The sequence below is a fragment of the Annulohypoxylon truncatum genome (assembly GCF_022578515.1).
Source record: "Annulohypoxylon truncatum strain CBS 140777 unplaced genomic scaffold F4807scaffold_15, whole genome shotgun sequence".
Classification (NCBI taxonomy): Eukaryota; Fungi; Ascomycota; class Sordariomycetes; order Xylariales; family Hypoxylaceae; genus Annulohypoxylon; species Annulohypoxylon truncatum.
The window spans coordinates 89,027-112,294 of NW_025953801.1; the positions used below are offsets into that span (position 1 = coordinate 89,027).

Genomic DNA, 23,268 nt, shown 5'->3' on the forward strand with positions numbered 1-23,268 from the left:
CGTTAGGTAATTGGTCTAAAAGCCCACCAAAAATTCCAAGAGCTCTGAAATTGGAGATAGATGATTGGTCAAAAGTCACTCGGGCTAGCCCAATCTTGATGAGTCAGTTAAGCTTCGGTGTCATGTGATCGATGATAGATCTACCTGTGACGTCGCATATGCTTACATAACTATATGCACAATTTGTGCTATGAATTGGACGACCTTGATCGGTTTCATTCAATGTTGAATGTTCTAGTATTTCCAATGCCTTTTCGGTTTCAACACTTTGATTATGCCCTAGATGCTAGCCTAACGCCTGGTTCGTAATATCTAATATCCCAGTAACGTAGTCTCATGTCATGCCCCTGAATAAGCCCAGATACGCCAACCTGTAATCTAGTGCATACGTTTTAACTCCTCCACCAAGTTTCTTAGAGCTTCAACATCGGGGCCCAACCCTGCGCAGATCTCTTCTTGTGTCTTCTCATCAATATCTAAAAACCGTTCAAGTAACTCCCCATCGATGAAGCGGAACGGTCCCTCCGATTCGCGCTCCTCATTCCTAAAAGAGCGGTACCTCGAGAAGAGTATGTTACCGGTAGTCTCCACGAACTCGGCGAGTTTGGTTTGGAATCGGATTAAGAGGTCCTGGTAGCTTGGTGCAATGAGTCCGAATAGATACACGCCTCCTTCGACCTGTCCTAGTCGTTAGTAACGATGTTTCATCTGTATTGATATGTTGGACCACTTACCGTGCCGAGAAACGCATGCGGAGTAATGATAGCATTCTCGCTTGCGTCGACGGTGACTTTTCGTATCTTATTTACCATTTCTCCCAAGTTGATCTCGCTAGTCACTTCCATGCGCCGCTTGTCCTCTAATGTGACACCATCCAAATTCCTCCGCAATACTAATAAGTTGCCCTGTGTGTCTGATTCTAACCATGAGTCCTGGTCTATGTGACATACGGCAGTAGCCCAGACGGATTGGTAATGTCTTGATACTTCGACAAGCTTCGCACCTTGACCATCCGCGGGTGGGACATACTCAATCAGAGTCATGGACTTCATAAGATCAGCGACTGCGATGATGTTATTCTTGACTGCTAGGTCAACGGGGTATGTAGCCGGCCGATAGGATGCAATCTTCTTCATCTCCGCGGTCGTCGATGACGTCTCATTGTATGAGTACATAACCACCGTTTTGGTCAAGGCCGCAACGATCTTGTCGTCTAAGACTGCAAGGCATCGACAAGCGCCTTTTAAGTTTCTGCTAGTGACGAGATATGGCGTTCTGTCGTTATTAACTCCAAGAACCAATATACGTCCCCGAATAGCATCATCTGGTGCGGAGCCGTCTGCGTAAGTTAGGTACGAAGTGCCAACTAGGAACCTCTCAACCACATCTCCATATGAATCTGGAAGCTCAGCTCGAATCACAGCCTCCACCATTTCTACCCGAGGTGAGCTCTCTAGAGCAAAGCTCCCGAGCTGCTTGAAAACCACTTCGTCGACCAGTTTGAAGGAATTAGTGAGAACCTCTTCGTTGTCCTTCACTTCTCGATGGAAACAGCCTAACCCAAAGGCCCGTTCATTACGAGAATACGCTATGCGACGGATAGTTTCTCCCATGGGTAGCGTTTGTACGTGTGTTCGACGCTCCGTGTCAATTGTCGCGATTTTTATTTCTTTCTCTGTTGCAACGACAATGGAGTCTGGAAAGGCTTCCGAATCAAAAAGACACACGCAGGTCGCATCATCAGCCGTAACTGCGGAGTAGACGATTCTACCTTCTGCTCCGTAGATTAAGCTAGGATGTTCACTAGTTGCGAACACATTGTAAATACCAGTTTCCCGTGGGAGCAGCTGTAATCTGGCTTGTCGTGTCCCCAGGACGACACTCTTTCGCCCAGACAGAGAGAAATCGGACTTAGAAACATTAAATGTAATGACATAACCATCTTCCATGGCTACAAATAATGTTGGTCCAGCTAGGTGTGGCGGAAGGACTTGTGCGAGCGCAATATCTCTGGGTATGGAAGCGTTGTTATCCTTTCGTCGTAAGCTTTCTCCATGAATGGAATCTAGGTTTTCTAAATCAAGAATGATGAAGATTGACCCTGACTTCCAAAGACCGACTACGCCGATACTAGGGTATTCCGGAGGCAAATGAATGCAGGCCACCTGATCTTCCTCCCCGAGATTTTTGCTTCCCAACCATACGAGATCTTCCCATATCCGTAACGACATAATGTTTCTCCCGTCGACAGAGAGAAGGACCCATTCATTATTTGCCGAGGCGTTGGTGATCTGATGCCCAGGTGGTGGTCCCCATGTCGATACAACGACACCGCGCTTCGGATCAACGATATAAGCATCCGTTGTTGTAATCTGAAGAAATCGACCGTCTGGCAGATTTTGAGCTAATAATGTCTGTTCGTTAAATATCATTCCTTTAAACTCTTCGACTTCTTCAACTTCGCCACTAGGACTGAATGTAAAAATTCGGGTTTCTGTGAGGAATGATACCACTAATATGTCAGTCTTTGACGTTCCGTCTGACTTAAGAGAGAATAGTGCTCGGACATTCTCCATGTCTGCAAGAACTCCAACGTCGTCTAAACCAACGCCACTTCGCACACTCCGCAAACTCCCGTCTTTATAGACGCCGCTACCAGTGACAATTCTCGCTTGGCCGGAAGAGTATTCGTTAGTAGTCTGTCCTTCTCCCTCGCGATTACCCATGTCCATAATATTGAGATCCAATATCGGAGCAATGCTATTTAAGGTCTGGATCGGTTGCAGGGATTTCGAGTCGCCGAGATCAACACGGAAAACTTGAGAGTCGCCATAGTGAGATCCCACGAACAAGATGTTGTTTCCCATGTAGACGAGGCTACTGGCTCTCGGGGTTACTCCGATCTTGGTCATCTGCAAATCTGTTACCACAGCTCCGTCAAGGAGGATTTCTAGTAGCCACAAGGCTCCATAGTCATCCCCAATGAAGTAATGCGAAACATCATATTCAGCCCAAGCGACGAAGATGGAAGACTCTGGCAGCGCAGATTCAACCTTCTTCTTGGCAGCATCGTCGTAGTAGAGTAACCTAGTCTCGCCGACGACAATAACGCCACCAAGTTGGGCTCGCGCGGTCGATGCGTTTCTTATGATGTACCGTTTCTGGTCCCCCTCGCCCCTACCAACTGGTATCAATATGGAAGCGCCTGGGTCCGGGGTCTCCATACGATCAACCTGATCGCGAACTTCAAATCGAGAAACCTCCGTGTTCTTGTCATCTGACGTTAAGCGATAGGTGACGAGTTGAGAATCTGGTATATCGGTTCGGGATTGGTACAAGAAAGCGATCTTCGGATGGCCGGTCTCGACGTGTAGGAAAGTTACACATTTGATGAAGAGTTCGGAAACTCGGATCTGATCCATCCAATGCAAATTCTGCCTCTTGCTCTTGACCGTATGCATACGTAAGACATTGATAACTCCTTCCCAGAGAAGGACGGCCATGAATCGCCCTGTCGGGTCGACCGCACACATGTCTTGACTTTGGGCATCTCGCAAATGCTTCTCGTGTATATCAAAAAACGAGTCAATGGTCTCTAGTTTCCCATCTGCGGCATTCCATCCGAATGTAAAGTAATGGAACCTGTCGGTTCCCACGAAGACCAGCTCGGTTTCGGCATCTCGAGGTCGGAGCTTCTGTAGAATAGAAATGGAGCCGTTAACTGCCTTTGTGTCAGTGTGCACCAGTGTGCCAGATTCTTCGAGCTTCCATATTTCTAGCCGGTTGGTTTTGCTGCAAGAAGTTAGCTCTCCTTCATCATTACGTCGTTTGTGCGATTAGGAGGACCCACGCAAGAATGAGGCACTCATCCTCTCCAGGGAACAGGTTGACGCGCAGCGCATGTCGGACGCTATTAGGCCGATGGATAGGCGCTACGTAAGCCATTTCGTGAGTTTCGCATGTTTTGAGCGCACTACGATGTGGCGGTTCGTGGTATAGCTGACAAGCGCATGGAAACGACGGAGCTTCAATGAAATGGAATTTCGTTGGTGGGAGGAATTGAAGATGATGCAAAGACCCGGCGATAAGTCTAAAACGCGGGGATTACAGGGCGGGTCGATAACTGATAAAGCTTAGACCCCCCTGCTCCCGCCCGGAACATCTGCCGAATTACAAACTTTGAAAAAGAGAATGTTGTCTAAGGCAAGCACGTCCACTGAAAATATGATAACTTCTCCCCTTTCAGAGAAGGAGCTAATGCTACCTCCTTCTTTGCTTGAGTAGCTGGCAATCACAAGGTAGCACAAGTCCGCGCCCAATCTTGGGCCGGCTTCCGCCTTAGTGTCTCTTGCAAGTATCCGAAGCTCCTATTCGTGGATGCACGTGGATGCAGTCATGATTCTTTTATGATCTTATCAACGTATATATATATACGGTTTCTATAATATCAGGAATTGAAATCCGGGTAGAAGTGCTATATACCGTCGTGCCGAGATATCCATTAGTGAGTGATAATACCATCATCATCGTCACTGATAGTTCTCTCTCATTATCTCATCATGATCCGTTAGCTCAACTCTAGCAACGCTTTGCAAGTGCTCTAGAATTTCAGAGACATGTTTTATAGCGGGAACCCACAATGCAGTATTACTAAAGTGCAGCTAAGACCCAGTCCCATGGATAACAAAGCCGGTATGGAGCATGTCTACTAGGAAGGACCATGAAACATTTGTTCGCCCTCATAAATCACCAACACCTAGCACACACATTGGGTGCGAACCAGAGAGGTGGGAAAGCTTGTTTTTACACACAAAAATCCAAACATGGACCATGATGAACACTGATGTAAGATCGACAAGCATACGAGTCAAGCCCTACAATATGGGCATCCTGTTCTTCAATATAAAATACTGCTATCCAGCCCCCAAAATCCCATGAAACCCTCACACGGTACTGGAATTTGAACAAACATAGCATCATATCTTACATCTCATACTCAAGATGAAGTTCCTCAACCTGCTACTGCTAGGCTTTGCGGCAGAGAGCAACCAAGCTGTGATCAACCCAGGTCATAGCCAGAAGCGAGACGTACAGCAATGGGGTTGGAACCGAAACCAAGCACATTGTGTAAGTTGCAGATACCCATCTCAAAGCAATCATCTTGCTAAAGCTCACACCTCTCAGATCATGTGTGTTGAATACGAAAGGACTCAAATTGGCAACTATAATGGGAGTATCGTGATTATCAAACAGTAATAGCCCCCCTTTCAGCTTATTTGAATACCACATGTAAAGACGGTGAACTGACATTATGGACTTTTCAGAGCGGTAACTGTTTGCACGGATCAGGGCCCGTGTCAGAGTTTTGACTACCTGAACACGTTCCATTATGGCTGGGCGCCGCCAGATGCAGTTCAGGCTGCTCGGAATGTTTGGGGGTCAGAGTCGGCATGATCTTGAGTGGTTGTCACCAAGTCAAATTACACATACTATTCGCTATGCCCCATCTAGGAAAAGTTAGCATTGATCATATATAAGTCTTGATAGCAGAAAAAGAATTTCTCATACATTTTAATCGAACTCGCCAAAGTCGTTGTTGAGCGCAAATGAAGATCTCCCCGGGTTGCCCGATACACAAGCCCGTGCAGCCGCCTAAACCAGTATTAGCAAAGCACTTAAGTGAAGCGTATGTTTTTTTTATCTTTGAGTAGACTATGACAGTGGGAGGAATCTTATGGAGACACAAAGGTGATCACTCGCCGGGTACTTCGATTAGTCCAAGGGCCGAACCCCCTGGGCTCCAAACCTCAACTCCATCTCCACATGCGGCGAACACATTGCCATTCGAATCACATACTACCGCTGTTGGTACGCCTTCTTTGACGTAGGCGAAAACTCGCTTGTTCATCGCGAATAGTGAACCGGATCTCCGCGTAACGTCGAAAGCGTAGATAGTCGCCTGCCTATAGATTCATTAATCATAACATGCCTCTTCATGTGCACGAAGGGGAGTATGCGTACCCTAGAGGATAATGAGTTCCATTGGGATGAACTGCTCCGGTATCGGTAACGTATAATATGGTTATTCCGTCACTCGGTCCGCTCAGCGCTATTCCCATAGGCCGTACAAAGCCATCCGCGACGGCACGCAAGTCTCCTGTTTTGGGGTCGTACCGGTACACCTGGTTCGGGAGCTGCGGCTTGGGCCTAATCTCTTGCTCATAGCCGACACACGCATCCGTAAACCATAAGCCACCCTCCGCATCCTCAACCACGTTTTGGATCGAGTTGAAAGGCTTGTGGAAGTAGCTGGTCAGAAGAGGTATAGGCGGTCTTCCGGAGGGCATATACCAGAGGCCTCCCGTATCGCTGGAGCCATTACCCTGGGAACAGTACAATACTCCGTTCTGGTAACGACACGCGCCGGCCGGCATGGGCATACTCGAGGGCGGCCGCAGCTTCACCCATTCGGCCTCACTGATAGCCTGATCAGGGCCACGGCGGAAAGATATCTTCGATATCAAAATTGCCGGCATTGCTGAGCTGCTAGTTGACTGCAGCAGATCCGACATGACATAGAGCTCATCTTTCTCTGGCAAGTATGCGCAGCCGCCGTGGAAGAACGGGTTTTTCGACGAGTCATCTGAAGAGAGTAGAAGTGACCACTCTGGCCTAGAGTCCGGCTCATGACCGGCGACTTTCTCGAAATCCGAATAGAATTGTTTAAATATGATGTTATTCGAATTTGGTAACAATTTCCTGTTTGGTAACTATATGAGCAAACAAGAAGGGTTTCGGAAATGAGAGCAAGCAGTAGCTAACATGTACGGTTTGGTTCCTGGGTCAAAATCCACGACCTATATGCGATACTTAGTGAGGCGGGGTTGTCATTTTTGGTCAGGGGTGACATACTTGGATCAGTGATTCCCATGATTTGATGTCTGACTTCTTTATAGACGTCATTTGGTTGGGGTCAGTGTGTTGGCTTTCTGAAATGGTACATTTGTGAAGCGAACTTGTGATGCCAATCTGGAGGTGGTAGACATAAACTGGGTAGAGTTACAGCGTTCAACTAACGCAACTCTGAAGTGCTCTTCGGGGCTGCACTAAATGGGATTGACGCCATGGGCAATTCAGCTCATTTTTAGTTTACAAAATAAAACAATCATCACCAATCCAGCTGTTTGTTCTTTTTAGGCAGATGGTTGTTTTGAATTGACTGAACCGTCACCATTTAGCGTGCCAAGACCTGAGATGTCCTCGCACAAGATGCGCTATTGGCTCTGATGACTGAAAAATGAAATCGACGGCATGCAGGTCGACCATAAGAGTATATGATATAAGCACCAGCGTCATAGTAATATTCAGCATTGATATTTAAATACGCATCAATGTCGGATTTTATAGGGACGAGTTGGGATATGGCCGAAGTCGTACAAAGTATCAAACGGAGCTAACACTATGTCCATCCTCTTCATCCGGCTCTCCAAGGCTATATTATTTGGCTGTGTCTTGGTGTGCTGTAGTTAACAAGATCGTTGGCAAATTCATTCGAGGATAATCAAATTTGAACCAATATTATGACTATTATTTTAGTGACAGGAGGCAACCGCGGCGTAGGAAATGCTATAGTTCAAGCGGCGGGAACCAGAGTTCGCGATGCAATTGTCTTAGTCGGCTGCCGGTCGATAGAAAATGCTGAAGAGTCCATAAAGAATCTCAAGGAACTCGGTGTTCCAGCAAAAATTGAGCCCTTGCAAATCACCATCACCGACGACATGAGTGTCACAGCTGCTGTACGAACGGTTGAGGAGAGATACGGAAAGCTTGATGGTGAGAGAGCTCACGATTGCCCCGTAGAGAATAAAGATAAAGCTGACTGAGCTAGTCCTGATTAATAATGCTGGCTCTTTTTCCATGCCAAAATCGGATGATCTAACAGAGCTCAGGGAGAACTGGGCGCAAGGCTTCGACTGCTTGGTGGCGTCTCAGTATCTCGTGACAAAAGCTTTTCTGCCACTACTCCGTAAGGCCGAATGGGGCAGAGTGATCATGATCTCCAGCGCTCGAGGAAGCTTGGCCAGAAACAAATCTATCGAGGTAAGAGACCTATTAACCAGATTGGAATCTGTGAACATTAGCTGACGAGATGTGAAGATGCCCCCTACACAGCATATGATGTACAACTGCTCCAAAGCGGCTTTGAATCTTATGACTATCGAATTTCGTAATGCCGAAATAAGGGAAGTAGTCAATGAGATGGACAGGATCACTTTCTGGGCGGCGAATCCAGGTTACTGCAAGACCGCGTTCAACAATTTCAGGGGTATCAAAGATGTGCTTGAAGGCGCCGAGGTCACTGCGAGACTGTTAGAGTCGAGGCGTAGCGAGATACCATCAGGAACTTTCTGGGAGTTTGAACAAGGGAATTTTCAGCAAGTCCCCTGGTGAATGGATGATATCGTTTATTCCAACTATGTCGTTTGGAGACATGAAGTCCTCAAGAATATCACAGAAAGACCTCTCATGGATCGGAATCTTGAGCAGGTATCAATGCTCTATCGCATGTTGGCTGCTCTCATTGTGACCATATCTATATGTACAGTCGACCAATATTCCAGGCCGATATGCTGCCTAACCAAGTCTAGTGCTTCGCCTTTTCGTCCGCATCAGCCTGCTTCAAGAAGTTCCTGCGACATGTCAGTATTTCATTGGCGCGGGATATTCGGATATGCGCACTGGATGAAGTCGGCCTCGTCGGGGGTCGATGCGTTGATGGGAGGTGTTGTGGCAGTCTTCTTGCTTCCACCACCCTTTACTCCAAGGTAGGTGCCGCCGAACAGGGCGGCGAGAACGCCCATTGCAAGCTGAAAAACAGAGAGAATTAGTATCTCGACGTCGGCCAGAATTAGGCCAGAGGTTTGGTGAGACTACTCACGTAGTGCGAGCCGACCTGGCGGCCGAAGACGGTGTACATAGCAACCATTTTGACGGTATTGGCGAATTGACGAACTGACTCCGAGCGAATGGATGTAGATGGGTACTGATAACGAACCCACGGTGGCGTAAGAGTCGGAAGGATATATGAAGCTGTCAAAATAATGCTCAAGATTCATAGAAAGCTCCGAATTGAAATCCCCAGTCTTCAATTTGATCTAACCTAAATAGGTTTAGTCGCAGTGGACTTTAGACAACTTGCTCTGATTCGTTCAGAGCATGGAAATTTGCCGGGGTTTATCCGTCGTAGTTTTTCGGCTTCTGGGGTTATTGATGAGTGATCGGACAAGGGGAATATCGTCCGAATGCCGATAGCGACGTCACCAAATTCTGCCGTCGCAATCTAGCTGGCAGGTACGCTAGCATTATCCTATGTATGTAGGCACCTACCTAACTTCTGACTCTGTACATATTTCTTACTTAAGCCCGCTATATCCCGTTTGCGCAAAATATCGAACCTTATTTTCATGCGTTCTTAACTTCTTACTTTCGCTCGTCATCTTTCCCCCTTCAATTAATTACAACGGTTGAACTGTATCACGATGTGGTGGGGGAAAGGATCAGACAAATCAGAAGCTTCGAAAGATAAGCAGTCGGAAGCCCCGCCAGCGAAGGTCGATCCTCGCAAAGATGCTACACTATTCGACCCCGACAAGCTTCCCGACAGACGGGAGCTACCGAAGAGTTTGCAGAAGATCGTGGATAAGTCAGACAGGGATGACAATTTCTTTGATGAACTTGTAGAGGGATAGTTAGTCTCTCCGTGAGGCCTGTCTCATCGTGCTGTAGCCAGCCGGACTAACATGCTACTATGCAGTGCGCCCGACTCCACCGAGTCCAACGTTCGATATGCCGCCTACGCGAACAGACTGCGAACCGTTATGCTTTCGGCCCACCGATACGTGGCGTATACATCAGACATAGGAGAATCTTTTCGTCCCGTCGCGCATCCGTGGCTAGTAAGAAGCGCCTATGGTATATCGTGGGCCTATATCTTAGGTGACGTTTCGTACGAAGGCTACAAGGCCTACTGGCAGAATCAACGGACATTGAACCCGCAAATAGTGCTCTCGGCAAAGGCGCAGAAAGCTACTGGTCTCTCCCTGCCGGCATCTGCGGACGCTCAGCCCGGCGTTGTATCACCCCTGGAGGATTACAGGACTGTCATGGTTCAGCGAGGCATATTCCAGAGTATCGCTTCCATGGGACTTCCCGCATTCACAATCCACAGTGTGGTCAAATACTCGAGCAAGGCCATGAAGGACACAAAAAACAAGACGCTCAGAGTATGGGGTCCCATAGGACTCGGTCTCTCCGTCGTGCCATTCTTGCCCACATTATTCGACAAGCCGGTTGAAAATGCGGTTGAGTGGATCTTCCATAAAGGTTTCGCCGCATATGGCGGAAAGGAGTATATTGGCGATTCCCCGGCAACAGGACGAGAAGCGGCTCTGACACACAGGCCAAAGGTGAGCACTAAGGAAAAGGAACTATAAGGTCATAGACGTTAGGATAAAGGGTAGGACTCTCATCGTTCCGGCGTATGGACATGGATTATCTCTACTTTTCGGCTGTGCTTATTCTATTTCACTGAAACCTGGATTAAGGGTGGAAGAGAAATATGCAGCATCGCGAAATTTGTGTGTTGAGCAGCAAGGCTCCATCTATATCAACTCCTCAAATGTAAATAAAACACCACTGTCTCCATTCATCGCCAAGGTATATCGCCTCATAAATGCAATGCTCATTAAAACGCCGTCCATGCCGTCCATGATGAAGTCCGTCATATCTCGTAAAAAGCACTCTTCACATCTCGATCAGATCAGGCGGCGGCCCTATACCTCGCAGCAACACTATCGTATTACCGCTAACCAGCGCCGAGCCGACCTTCTCATTGAACTCCAGCACCCGTCCGCCCTCGACGTGGAACACCCTCAGCTTATCCCTCTCGTCGGAAGACTGGTTATTTACGTTCTCGATCTGCAAGCTCTTAGCCGCCGCGTCGAGCACCCTGCCGATAACCCAGTCCTTGGAGTAGTAGAACTCGCCCTTGTAGTTCCGCGCCGTCGTCGTCTCCGCCTCCGCCTCCACGTACACGTACACCCGCTTCTCGGGCGCCAGCTTCGCGTCCCCCTTCGCCGTCTTCTTCAGCTTGTTCACGGCGACCAGGCGCGCCGACGCCGTCGTCGGCTTCGGTTTCGGCAACGCGCGGCTCGCCGTCTCCCGCTTCGCCGCGCCCCACGCCTTCAGCTTCGCGAACGCGGACCGCGTCTGCTCCGCCACCACGTCGAACTGTCCGCCGCCGCCGCCGGGCCGCGCGCCGATCGGGATCAGGTTCGCGCAGTCGTGTTCTTCGCGCAGCCGGTGCTTCAGGCAGTAGTCGCGGTTGCAGCCCGCGCAGTGCACGCCGGGGACCAGCGACGTGCCGACGGTGGTCCGGCAGTCGGGCGCCGCGCACGGTTTCTGGGTGACGAGGTCGCGCATGCGTTTCCCTTCGCCGGCGGACGGGCGCGCGAGCTGGGCTTGGCGCCGGCGCTCGGCCCAGGCGCCGGCGTGGGCGCACCGGTGCGCGGTCTCGGTGCGGTGGTCGAGGCAGAAGGTCTTCTTGCAGGACTGGCAGAAGAAGGGCAGGAAGTCGAGCTGGTTGCAGTACTCGAGCTGGCAGTGCTTGCCGATGAGGGTCGCGTCGGCGGTGCCGCTGTCTTTGTCCATCTTGACGTAGCTCGTGTCGTCGTGGGTGTCGGGTGTTGATGAGGACGCCATGGTTGCTGTGCTTGTTTCGTGGGGTTGGGATTGGTTTATTTATATATGTGAGGTACGTATGTATGGATGACGACTATACTTATGTGAGCGAGCGATTGAGGGAGCGAGATTGGAAATAGAAACAACGACGGCAGGCAGAGGTGGACTCGTAAGCCTGGCGGATGGCGACGCTGATGATTAAGTGAGGGCGGAATACAGAATAGTCTGGAAGGAGCTGGCGGAGCTTAGGGGTTGTTCAAGGCCGACGGTGGCGGGGCTACAGGTGGGTTGAGGCTGAATATGCGCTGAACCTAGCGGCTATCTTAGGCATGACGGACACTTCGACCCCACTAACTAGTCCAGATTAAGGCTTAATTGAAATTGAATGAGACTTGGAGTCACGGGTTTTCGCGTTTTCGATGACGACAATCAACTTCCATCTACGAATTGCTTATACAGCCTAACTAGGGACAGGAATCCTGGCGTTTTGTCGAGGCGTCCGGCTCTTATTAATCTTATAATTCCCTAATGTATTTGTCACCACAGTTAAGATGCCTCCCTACGTGCCGCGCAAACGAGTGCGTACTCCGTCACCAGATAATGATGGTCAGGCTACGAAGAAGCCCAATAAGGGCAAGGGGAAAGCCACCCCGGTAGCATCTACGCGGACTACACGGACTCGAAAGGCTACGCTGTTCGAAGATTTAGACTCCGGCTCTAATAGAGGTTCCGCTGAGAAAACTAAATCAGCAGTACAGCAGATGCATGATGACACTGACGATAGCTCTCTCAGTTCCCTCTCAGATGCCGATTTCGAGGACGTACCAACTGCCAAGCGACAGAAGGTAAACCATGATTCGGAAGAATCGGAGGACGAGGACATGGAATTCGAAGATGTTCCATCCCATGAACCCCAGCAACCCGAGCCTGAGCCCGAGATAGGTGATCTTGAGTTGACATTACATCAATCCGGTCATGTTCCTTTAGTCAGCGAACTAGGCAAAAAGGGTGCTTCGAAAAAAGAGAAGGCCCTCCGCATTTCAACTCACTGTATGCATGTTCAACTTCTGTTATGGCACAACGCGGTCCGCAATTCCTGGCTATGCGATAAGGAGGTTCAAGCTATAATGATTTCGCACTTGCCACCAAGACTTTGGGAAGAAGTTGATCGTTGGAGACGAAATAGTGGTTTAGACATCCCCGAGGAGGCTCCTAAGAAGAAATCCACGAGGAGCAGAACGAGTGCGAGGGGAAAAGGCAAACAGCGCGCCGCTTCGGGATCGGCAAGAGATTGGGGTGATGCGGCAGACCGACTCGAAAAGGGAGTTCCTGATATGAGCCATGGCGACCCTTTATTTAGGCTTATGAAGTGCCTCGTTTCGTGGTGGAAACAACGGTTTCGAATAACTGCTCCTGGCTTGCGGAAGTGGGGTTACATGAGTGCGAGAAGGCTGGGCAAGTTAAGATCTAGCTTCGAAACGGAAGACCATGATCCAGAACGCTTTGGTGAACGAATCAAGGATCTTGAAGAGTTCAGACAACGCGCTCAGGACTGCTTTGGTAGTCGCGATCTCGGATCTCAACTATTCACGGCACTATTACGTGGCCTTGGACTTGAAGCGCGGATGGTAGCAAATCTCCAGGCACTTGGATTTGGGTGGAGTAGGGTCGAGGAAGCAGACGACGAAAATGCTGCTTCAGGAGCGCAGACAGATCCTAAAAAGCCTACCGGATCGACTTCAAAGAAGCCAAATGGAAAGAAGAAAAGCCCTGTAAAGCCAACAACTCGTCGGGCCAAGAAAACCGACAAGAACGCCTTGAAAATGGAGCTAGATGATTCGGATGAGTATGGAGAGCCTCTTACAGACGAGAGCGACGACTCGTCAATAGTTGACGTTACGGGTACCATTCGTCCAAAACGAGCAGAATCAAAAGCCTATGACAAGGACCTTGAGTTTCCCCACTATTGGACTGAGGTCTTGTCGCCGGTGACGAAGAAATTTCTTCCGGTAGACCCAATTGTGAAGGCAATTGTAGCTACTAGTAGAGATCTCGTTGAATCTCTAGAGCCACGAGGAGGTAAGGCTGATAAAGCGAAACAAGTCATGGCTTACTGTATTGGATTCTCCGAAGATGGCACTGCCAAGGACGTGACGGTTCGCTACCTCAAGAAGAATATTTTCCCCGGTAAAACGAAGGGATTCAGAATGCCCGAAGAGAAGATACCCGTGTACAACAAGCATGGCAAGGTGAAGAGATATGATCTGTTTGATTGGTTCAGATCAGTCATGCGAGGGTACATCAGGGGCGACAAGAAACATCCGATAACAGAAGTAGATGAGGAAGAAGACTCGACCGATCTCAAGCCGGCAAAGCCAGAGAAGAAAGAGGTCAAGGAAGGAGAAGAGACGCTTCAATACTACAAGACTTCTAAAGAATACGTCCTAAAACGTCATCTCAAGCGAGAGGAGGCTCTACTTCCCGATGCAGTCCCCGTCAAAGTGTTTCAGGTTAAAGGAAAGGCATCTAAAGTTGAAGAGGAAGATGTATATCTTCGCAAAGACGTGGTAGCGGTAAAGAGCGCAGAGACATGGCATAAGCAAGGACGTGCTCCGATGGATGGGGTCGAACCCTTGAAACACGCACCATACCGAGCCGCGACAACTAATAGACGGAGGGAAATCGCCGAGGCTGAAGCTTTAACAGGCCGAAAGGTCATGCAGCCCTTATACAGTCTCGAGCAGACAGATTGGATAATACCTCCCCCTATCCAAAATGGCGTTATTCCAAAGAACGAATATGGGTATGTTCATATCCAATATACAGTATCTATTATTAAGGCTAATATGGACCCAGGAATATCGACATGTTCGTAGAACATATGTGCCCAGAGGGTAAGTTGCGCACTATTGTGTGTCGATCTCTCAACTAACTAGGGTATAGGTGCTGTCCACGTCCCGTATCGTGGTGTTGTCCGTGTCTGCAAACGACTCGAGATCGATTATGCGGAGGCTGTGGTCGGCTTCGAGTTCGGTCACCGGATGGCCGTTCCCGTCATACAAGGCGTAGTCATCGCCGAGGAGAACTATGAGCGTGTAATGGAGGAGCTCGAAAAAGACGAGGCAGAACGAGCGAGAAAGGAAGATGAAAAACGGCGCAAGGAGGTACTGGCGATGTGGCGAAAGTTCTTAATGGGATTGAGAATCGCCGACAGGTTTAAGCTAGATTACGGACACTTGGACGAGTCAGTGGAGGTATTTGGTCACGACACGGGAATCGACAAAGACTTTGAGGCTATGCGCCAGAAGGATGAGGATATGGCGGGTGGATTCTTACCCGAAGGGTACGAAGAAGAGGAAACGACAGAAGTGAAGGAGGATACCCGTCAAACCTCGGGATTCTTCCCGGTTGCCACTAACGACGAAGAGGACGCTTCCGATGACGGAAATGATCCCTTCGAAGTAGACTTTGGGAAAGAGGAAGCCGAAGTCCCTGCTGATCCGTCCCCTGAGCAGGAAATTCCAGCTAATGCAGCTCCTAAGAAAGCAGCTCCAAAGCCCAAAGCCAAACCGAGGCAATCCACGCGAAGACGGACTCGAAGAAAGCAAATCACTTCTTCGGAGGACGACGATGACGATGAAGATTTCATGAACTCAGATAGCGGTTAGTTTAAAATAGTCGCACTACAACGATTCGTCTTGAATGATGTTGTCTAGTGAGCGAATACTAGTGGTCTTGGCCATGGAAACTAACAGAGTTCCGCCCCTTGATCATGCTCCGTGCGCTTCAAACAATCGACCAGTGGATGCTGCCGCGATCCAGATTTAGAGTTGGGATAGGCCCTCCAAAGGCAATGACTCCCCCAAAGAGTCGAAGGCGGTGCCGAATGGAATAATTACCTTTTATCTCCATTGCTTCAAGTTTAAGTAGGTTGCGAATTCCATTCATATAAATCGAGCGGAGTTATAGCTCTTTCTACCTTGTTCTGGTTGCTTCAACTTCGTTTTCTCCACGTTCCACTGTTATTTGCCAGCCTCGGATACAGCAAACACAACCCACCATATTACAACAGATACGCAAACGCTTTTGGGATTACGCATATTGACCTACTGTTCTTTTGCTCAGACTGCCACTTCGCTATCAACTGACGTCTCCAATCATAAACACTTCCATCCCCCCTGAGAACAAACTAATCACCGGCACCTACGCCTCAATCATTGTCTTTGAATCTACTCAGCACACCCCCAGCTATTAAATATAGGCAAAATGGTCCAAACGGTGATCAAAGACGACCTTGAGCAGCTGAATTCTCTGCATATTTCTTACCTGGATCAATTAAGCCAGCATTTCGGTCGGCAGTTTCCCAATACCCCCGACCAAGGGCGCCAATATTGGGAAGAGTTCTTAGGGTTTGTCCGCCCGCATATACTACCGTTCTCTGGATGGAGGGACTCTGCTACATATAAGCCTCCTTTCGATTTGGTATCCGAATTCAAAGAATTGAAGATAGCAGAGTTGGAAAGAAAGATCGCTCGTATTGAATCAGCACATACCACACCTCGGGATACATCTCAGAGTGCCGAAGCTATTCCACCTAGCGAAGTTCCCCAAAACAATAATATCGACTGCATGGAAAATAGTAATAGCCCACGAGGAATCGATTCTGCCAAACCAGAACCACGCAACCCCCTCGAGGAAGAAGGGCCAGGTCCTCAAGCTTCATACAAGCTAGGAGATCTCAAAATCGATGAATCTGTGCTACAAGTGCCGACGTCATATTCCTTAGAAAGCTGGTATTGCGATGCCTATATCTTGGCACGCATTGCAGGATGGCCAACTTTGAACGGCTTCCAACGTCGATTCCGTGAAATTCTCATGCGTCAAACACACCGAGAATTATTGGTATCTGGAGTCAAAAGGGAAATAGGTCGTTTTCTCAACGACACTCATGAGACGCTCCCTGATAACAATTGTATGGGATTGAGTCACCTTGTAATTGACCATATCATACCGAGATTCTGTCAGCCGTGGCCTTTCCTAAGGGCGGCATCTTCTACGCGTCTTCAGGTACCTAACGAATGTGGCGACCCATTTATAATAAGTCCGGGCTAAGGCGATAGTTGCAAAAGAACGGAATTTTCTTGTTCAACCGTTTTTATGGCTTAGCCGTGAGGTGCCTATGAAGAGGTGTATACTTAGGGTATTAAACGAGCTCTACATGGGAAGTAGTTAAGGCATTTCTGCTTAGGTTTATCAGTCTTAAGCCTTAGATGGTGGTTAACTATGGTGCCATGCCCCTTCTAAATCACCTAGTACCATGAACAGAAGAAACTCTACAGGCCACTTCACGACCGTATAGACGCAGATTTATTACAAATAGGTGCTTAAGGGGGTGCCTACGTAGTAGAGGTAGATTTCTCTTTTGACGCATTCTGCATGACAGGTTCGCTTTGTTTATCAATCAATGAAATGCAATGATATCTCAGGAGTCACAACCTATAAATGTCGAACAATGATTAGTCGAGTTTACAGTTGGCAAGTAGAGATGTTAACTATCAGAACTCACATGACATAACGCGACGACAAGGTTGGCGATATTACAGTCCGTTCGGAGAGCGCCCACCGCCTGACGAACTTTATGGTTTGATAATTCCAACAACAGTTCTCGCTTGATTTACCTAAGAAGGTACCCCTTGGGCCGTAGACAATGGTAGATTCGTAGGGAAAGGACCGAGAAGCGAGTGGAAAAAACGAGACTCATTTTCACCAATGATTTTTCGATCGAATTATTGTCTTTTCTGCCTACCGATAATTTCCTGACAAAGCGAATTCTCAGAAGTGTAGGGTTGTTAGGCATCAGAGTTCCCAGTGTCTCAGGCACGTTACATGGCAATTAGATGCTCGGCTAGCTAAGAAATCCGCACCTATATAAGTAGGTAGGTAAGGATTATGACCTCTTAACCTTCAAACTTAATCAGTAGATTTATTCGTACCCACTAGCTCAATAGCTTTCGACTTAACATTGCAGTCGAAATATCCATCATGGCATCCCAGCTTAACTTCGGGTACGTTATTTAAACCGAGTACCCCTATATATATCGCTGTGACTGTAATACATAAATCACTAACTACAAGCCCACAGGGAAAAGACGAGGATGATCGCCATTGAGATTCCTAATGAAGATGTCTTCTTCTTCCATGAAAATCTTTTGAGATACCACTCGTCCTACATCGACGAGGTAGTCCGAAGCATGGATGAGTCGGAGAATCCATTGAGGGTGCGCTTAAATTGGGATTTCATCGAATATGCAAACCCCCTTATTTCTGGCCCAGAACCTCTGTCCCTATCCATGAAATTGTTTACGAAATGGATCTACGGTACCGGTATCAAAACTTCTCCCAAGGACGCTGCTGGCTGGTTAGAAGGAGAAGAGATAACAAATGTGGAAGTTCTCATAAACACCATTAGCTTGGGGGTGTAAGCTCGACACGAAGCAATTCCAGGACGATTTGCTCAGGGTCTTAATTCACACGCCCTTTTCCGTCCACGACAACATATTCAAGGGTATCCAGGCCATTAAATGTAGAGCCGATCTGTTTGATTTCATCATTGAAAAATATTCTCGTCAGCTAGAGGATATTGACGATGCAGAATCGCTACGAACGCGTCTCTTAAACATAATAACCGTGATACCAGAGAGTTTAGACGAACCCTTAGGTCCTTGCAGCTCGCGAAATGTAATAGCCGCCATCCTGAGCTGCTTTACAGCAAAGCTCGACAAAATCCGAAGTTGGATTAAAAAATTGCAAAACGACGCAGGAGATATCCATCTCGATGACATTCTAAGTATGGAAGAGTATCTGGCCGGAATATGACGAGCTTTTATGGAAGAATGATAATAATGAGAACTTGGGAGATACCGAAGTCTACTAAGTAGCAACACCTCTTATGAGCAACTGCTTTAATTCGTATCTTGGTGGCATCAACAGCATTTGTACCTACCTGGCAGAGAGTCATTGTGCCTCATACTTCACGAAATTAATAATGTAGCACTATGCTAAGTTGGTATTTCATCATATGTAACTAGTTGAGTACGAATATTAAGTGTGAATGTATGTCTTCGCAAATTTATGGATTGAATAACTTGTTATCGTAAGGATGTGGTATCAAGTTCCTCCCTCCATACTTGTCGCCCAAAGCATCATGTAGTAAGATGAACGAGCCTCTTGTGAAAAGGGGTTGCGATTAATTAGAAATTTGGTTTCGTCAATCTGCTAAAACTACATCTCGACGGTCATACATGGCAACTTCTAACCTACATGATACTTTAAAGTATATAACCAGAACATGTCACCACGAGTGTGAGTTGCGTCAACGCCAAGCAGACCTCTTGTCTAAACTTGTAGATGGCTACATGAACCTCCCTTTCGGAACCTTCCAGCAAAGTCTGCCATGCTTGTATTTTACTAATTAAGCTTGTTATGCCATCATGCCCAAAGCGCTAACTTCCTATATCGGGTGCATCGGTTCGAATCGGGAAGATGCAGCTCGGATCGTGCCTTCGCCCTATGGGGTGTGGCTTGGCCGGGAGTGTTGCAGGATCTCGAAGAAAACGGGCTGAGGTATCGTTCCAATAATATCTAGACCTCGGAGATGCGGAGGGGATGAAGGAATTCCCCAGATCTTGGTGCTGGTAGCACAGTGAAGGTAGGACGGTCCAAATTAATCTAGCATCGAAGGAGACCTGATCTCCCTTGGCGATATTATATGTACTCGAGACCTATCTGATCATAGAGTAGATAGTAATTTTTTATACTATATGAATTCAAATATGAAGTGTCGTTGAGGTGGAATTTTCTTGTAATGGTAAATGGTGTAATGCCAGCTGTTCGATAATTCAATAGATGTCGACGGAATTTTACCCCTGAAACGTTTTTCTTAGTAATTAGAGAAGACGGTTCAACTTACACGAGCTGCGTGAACATTATATGATAGTGACATAGTATTCTAGAAGACACTCTCACAATAAGAGACACATCAATCTATTTTATTTGCTCGCCTACATACGATACTTCGTCAGGCACCGTTAAAGTAGGCCAGATAGAAGCGGCCGCAATTGCATGCGCCCAAGACCGAATGAATTCGTACAGATAGCACAATCTCCATGTCACTAGACTGAGATATTATGCAGCAAATCCGGCTTGGCTACATGGAGCCTCGGATATGATACTATGGTAGAAAATCGGATGCCAGCATCTACGCAAAACCAATCATAATCATTGGGATGACGCAACCTCTTTACTCCCCGAACAGCATTTCGGAGACAAGCGAGGGCTTGGATTACTAGAAGCCTGATCCTTCAACTCTTACTTGAGTTTGATGCAACCTGATGTTCTGCTTGTCTTATACAACGACATACAAAGCGCATTTGGTCGAATTCCGACTGGTCTCCATCCGATCTCACAAGACGCGGTCTATTGTTACAACCCCAAAGGATGGGATATCGGAACGCAGCGGATGCTTTTTGAGTTAAACCGTTCTCTTGATGATCCATCCTAAATAGCTACACCTCGTGACACTGAACCACGAGGCGTCTGCGTGTTGAGGTATTATGGATGGGTCTCGTGTAGTGTAACGAATTACATCCGTAGATGGGAGAACCCATGCTTCCTTAAATACCCATGATCCTTGCCAGGTTATATGTTTTTGTGTTCGCCGCAACACAAACATGTACACTGCATGGCCATATCACACCTCTTTCCCTCAGGTTAGCAAATTTACGACTCCGGCAAAGGCAGTTCGTCTCTCATTTAGGAGAAGACCTTATGAATCGTATTCCTATCTTGGATAATACATACCAAGGAAGAAAGTATCCGATAAGTCCGCCGCCAATGAGAGCTCAGATACATCTAGGTACTCTACTAGAGAACACTTTGGCGCGAGGAATAAAAAATAAGGAAATTCATCATTGGTGGGATGATATAATTAGTATGAAAAACTGTAGATCCCAGCAATTATTGTAAGATCGACACTATATAAACACTCCTGTTGTAGCTGTCTTTTCTCCCAGGTACGGGGTGGGCGACAAAGAAATGCTTTGTGATGCTATAACAACATATACTCTTGTTGCACAAACCGAACAGTTCTCGACCACCCCTGATAGAAAAGACATCATGAGATAATATGTGATACGACGGTGAATCACGTCCTTTACTTGCTCGTTTGCCATCATATACTTGCTATATGGGCATATATTTCACTTTTTTGGCAGATTAGACGAGGTAGTAAGGGAACTAAAACGCACTTTACCTATAACTAGGATGAAGTGGTAGTAGAAATGGGATATTACGGCCGTTCCTATAGACACAGACCATCCCTACGAACGTACCCTACCAACTCGGTAACTCAGCCCTAACGAGGTGCAGACATGGGAACTATAGTGATGCCTAACGCGAACCTTCTCTTTGCTAGTTCCAAAATAACCAGAGTACCTAGGTAGGTAACCACCAGTCATAATAAATCTACGTACCAACATAACATCCTCGCTCGTTCACCTGACCGCCTAGATTACAGTCGTCCCTGGCGTTGCCGAGTCTACAGACGTCAAGCCCAAAATTCCTCTCTCCTCTAAGGCCCGTCTGTCCTTGTCAAATTTATTGTTCCCACAACAATATGCCTGAGACGCTTCCGCGAACCGCAACGTACTTCATCACGGTTCAACGATGCCTTTAACGGTATATTTGGCGGCCGTATGGCTCCTCGGAGCTTGGCTTCTTCAAATATTCCGCAACTGGTGTCGTCTCAAGCATATTCCGGGATCGTTCTGGATTTCCTGCACGAAGTTCTGGCAGATCGCGACGCAGATGAAAGGAGACTGGTACCTTGAAGTGAAGAAGCTTGGTGATCAACATGGTATGATATTTATCAGCTTCAGTGGCCTCTTTTAGCAGATTTATTAACGCGATACAGGCAAGTTGTTCCGCATCGGTCCCAATCAGCTCTTGACGACTGATGTCGATGTGATTCGACGAATGGCCCATTCTAAGTCTGCATACACCAGAGCACCCTTTTACCAGACTTTCAGATTCATCCCTACACAGGACAATTCTTTCTCACTCATTGATGATCATGAACACACTCGACGTCGAACTAACCTTGGACCTGGTTACATTGGCAACACGTTCGTAGAGTCATGTATTGATAGACAGTGCGCTCGTCTCGTGAACCTGATTGAGCGAAAGTTTATCTCTACCCCAGGCGAGTCCAGACCTATGGATCTAACACTGATGTCCTTTTTCTTCGCGATGGACTGTGTCGGTGATCTATCCTTTGGTCAAGAATTCGGATGTCTCGATGAGGGAAAAGACGTTCACAAGTTCATGAAGTGGAACGAGGACTTCTTCAACACTGCCATCGTGGTGTCGAACTTTCACTGGCTGACCAAGATCTTCTTCAAATACCCCTTCAACAAGATCTATCCTTCACCCCTCGACAAGGATGGCGTCGGCAAGTACATCGCGTATGTATTACCACTCTCTAATCCTATCCGGCACAAAAAGCTAACAAATAGATCAGACTTGCGCAAGCTGCGGTTAAGAAGAGTTACGAAGATGGCCAAGTTCGTGAGAAAGACACGCTCGCAGCATTCATCGACCAAGGTGTTACAAAGGATGAAGCAATTAACGAGTTGATGTTGCAAGTGTAGGCCTTCCCCTGAATTTTCTTCTAAAGTATGTTCATCGGACTAACAATGTAACAGAGTCGCCGGCACAGATTCGACAGCAACTGCTATTCGAATGACCATGTTGTTCCTCGTCACCAGCCCGACTACATATGGCAAGCTCAAGTCGGAGATTGCCGACGCCATCTCGGAAGGAAGAATTAGCTCACCCATCAAGGACAGCGAGTCTCGCCAATTGTCGTACCTTCAAGCCGTCATCAAGGAAGGGCTACGCGCGTTCCCTGTTGTTACCGCGACCTTCTTCAAGAAAGTACCCAAGGGAGGAGATGTCATCAGCGGCTATTTCGTCCCCGAGGGCACTGAGATCGGCCACAACGTCATGGGTATCATGCGAGCAGAGAAGTATTGGGGTGAAGATGCCGATGTCTTCCGCCCAGAACGCTGGCTTGAGGTCGATGATAAGACTCATGAGATGATGACAGGCGTACTCGAGACACTCTGGGGTTCTGGCCGATACAAATGCCTTGGCCGAGCCATTGCCCAGGTGGAGTTGAACAAGGTGTTTGTCGAGGTGAGTTTTGACAATGATAAGGGGCTAAAGTTTTCCATGCCCCCTCCTACCGATCGCCCCCTATCACCCGCTTCCCCCTTTCGTATTCAAGAATATTGAACTAACTAGACCTACCGTATAGCTACTTCGACGATTCGATTTCTCAGTCGTAACTCCCCAAGATCCGGTCAAGATCGTGAACTCCGGTTTCTTCCTAATGTCTGAGATAAAGATGCGAGTCACCAAGACAGAATCGGTCGAAGAGTAATCCGGTCTCGAGGTATGGGTTATGGTTTA

The 23,268-nt window shown here is 47.7% G+C and overlaps 10 protein-coding genes across 10 annotated transcripts; 6 read left to right on the forward strand and 4 right to left on the reverse strand.

Moving 5' to 3' along the window:
- Nucleotides 1-151: 151 nt before the first annotated feature.
- On the reverse strand, nucleotides 152-4,185 carry F4807DRAFT_424611 (mono-functional DNA-alkylating methyl methanesulfonate N-term-domain-containing protein). The gene is made up of 3 exons (XM_047997885.1): nucleotides 3,851-4,185; nucleotides 735-3,792; nucleotides 152-678 (listed from the first exon to the last, which is right to left on the reverse strand). Exons 1-3 carry the CDS (start codon nucleotides 3,943-3,945, stop codon nucleotides 379-381), a joined length of 3,453 nt encoding a protein of 1,150 aa, XP_047854359.1. The 5' UTR covers nucleotides 3,946-4,185; the 3' UTR covers nucleotides 152-378.
- Nucleotides 4,186-5,001: 816 nt separating this feature from the next.
- Nucleotides 5,002-5,454, forward strand: F4807DRAFT_460131 (uncharacterized protein; the record flags this gene model as incomplete). The annotated part of the gene is made up of 3 exons (XM_048001478.1): nucleotides 5,002-5,127; nucleotides 5,185-5,252; nucleotides 5,325-5,454. 3 exons carry the CDS (start codon nucleotides 5,002-5,004, stop codon nucleotides 5,452-5,454), a joined length of 324 nt encoding a protein of 107 aa, XP_047854360.1.
- F4807DRAFT_424620 (uncharacterized protein) lies at nucleotides 5,105-6,844 on the reverse strand. The gene is made up of 5 exons (XM_047997886.1): nucleotides 6,022-6,844; nucleotides 5,761-5,963; nucleotides 5,569-5,652; nucleotides 5,185-5,507; nucleotides 5,105-5,127 (listed from the first exon to the last, which is right to left on the reverse strand). The coding sequence occupies exons 1-4, from the start codon at nucleotides 6,570-6,572 to the stop codon at nucleotides 5,497-5,499; spliced, it is 849 nt and encodes a 282-aa protein (XP_047854361.1). The 5' UTR covers nucleotides 6,573-6,844; the 3' UTR covers nucleotides 5,105-5,127; nucleotides 5,185-5,496.
- A 736-nt stretch (nucleotides 6,845-7,580) lies between these two features.
- On the forward strand, nucleotides 7,581-8,451 carry F4807DRAFT_460133 (uncharacterized protein; the record flags this gene model as incomplete). Its single annotated transcript, XM_048001479.1, has 3 exons — nucleotides 7,581-7,833; nucleotides 7,889-8,100; nucleotides 8,158-8,451. The coding sequence occupies 3 exons, from the start codon at nucleotides 7,581-7,583 to the stop codon at nucleotides 8,449-8,451; spliced, it is 759 nt and encodes a 252-aa protein (XP_047854362.1).
- On the reverse strand, nucleotides 8,448-9,090 carry F4807DRAFT_424626 (uncharacterized protein). The gene is made up of 3 exons (XM_047997887.1): nucleotides 8,939-9,090; nucleotides 8,740-8,867; nucleotides 8,448-8,690 (listed from the first exon to the last, which is right to left on the reverse strand). Exons 1-3 carry the CDS (start codon nucleotides 8,984-8,986, stop codon nucleotides 8,645-8,647), a joined length of 222 nt encoding a protein of 73 aa, XP_047854363.1. The 5' UTR covers nucleotides 8,987-9,090; the 3' UTR covers nucleotides 8,448-8,644.
- Nucleotides 9,091-9,346: 256 nt separating this feature from the next.
- On the forward strand, nucleotides 9,347-10,615 carry F4807DRAFT_75812 (mitochondrial 18 KDa protein-domain-containing protein). Its single transcript, XM_048003452.1, has 3 exons — nucleotides 9,347-9,371; nucleotides 9,423-9,748; nucleotides 9,815-10,615. The coding sequence occupies exons 2-3, from the start codon at nucleotides 9,540-9,542 to the stop codon at nucleotides 10,491-10,493; spliced, it is 888 nt and encodes a 295-aa protein (XP_047854364.1). The 5' UTR covers nucleotides 9,347-9,371; nucleotides 9,423-9,539; the 3' UTR covers nucleotides 10,494-10,615.
- Nucleotides 10,379-12,100, reverse strand: F4807DRAFT_424631 (AN1-type zinc finger protein). The gene has a single exon (XM_047997888.1). It carries the CDS (start codon nucleotides 11,758-11,760, stop codon nucleotides 10,804-10,806), a length of 957 nt encoding a protein of 318 aa, XP_047854365.1. The 5' UTR covers nucleotides 11,761-12,100; the 3' UTR covers nucleotides 10,379-10,803.
- Nucleotides 12,101-12,140: 40 nt separating this feature from the next.
- On the forward strand, nucleotides 12,141-15,607 carry F4807DRAFT_75834 (Rad4-domain-containing protein). Its single transcript, XM_048003453.1, has 3 exons — nucleotides 12,141-14,542; nucleotides 14,596-14,633; nucleotides 14,683-15,607. Exons 1-3 carry the CDS (start codon nucleotides 12,291-12,293, stop codon nucleotides 15,405-15,407), a joined length of 3,015 nt encoding a protein of 1,004 aa, XP_047854366.1. The 5' UTR covers nucleotides 12,141-12,290; the 3' UTR covers nucleotides 15,408-15,607.
- F4807DRAFT_75846 (uncharacterized protein) lies at nucleotides 15,598-17,210 on the forward strand. Its single transcript, XM_048003454.1, has 2 exons — nucleotides 15,598-15,665; nucleotides 15,865-17,210. Exon 2 carries the CDS (start codon nucleotides 16,006-16,008, stop codon nucleotides 16,849-16,851), a length of 846 nt encoding a protein of 281 aa, XP_047854367.1. The 5' UTR covers nucleotides 15,598-15,665; nucleotides 15,865-16,005; the 3' UTR covers nucleotides 16,852-17,210.
- Nucleotides 17,211-21,462: 4,252 nt separating this feature from the next.
- On the forward strand, nucleotides 21,463-23,246 carry F4807DRAFT_467388 (cytochrome P450; the record flags this gene model as incomplete). The annotated part of the gene is made up of 5 exons (XM_048002485.1): nucleotides 21,463-21,652; nucleotides 21,710-22,259; nucleotides 22,316-22,441; nucleotides 22,500-22,992; nucleotides 23,114-23,246. The coding sequence occupies 5 exons, from the start codon at nucleotides 21,463-21,465 to the stop codon at nucleotides 23,237-23,239; spliced, it is 1,485 nt and encodes a 494-aa protein (XP_047854368.1). The 3' UTR covers nucleotides 23,240-23,246.
- Nucleotides 23,247-23,268: the final 22 nt, after the last annotated feature.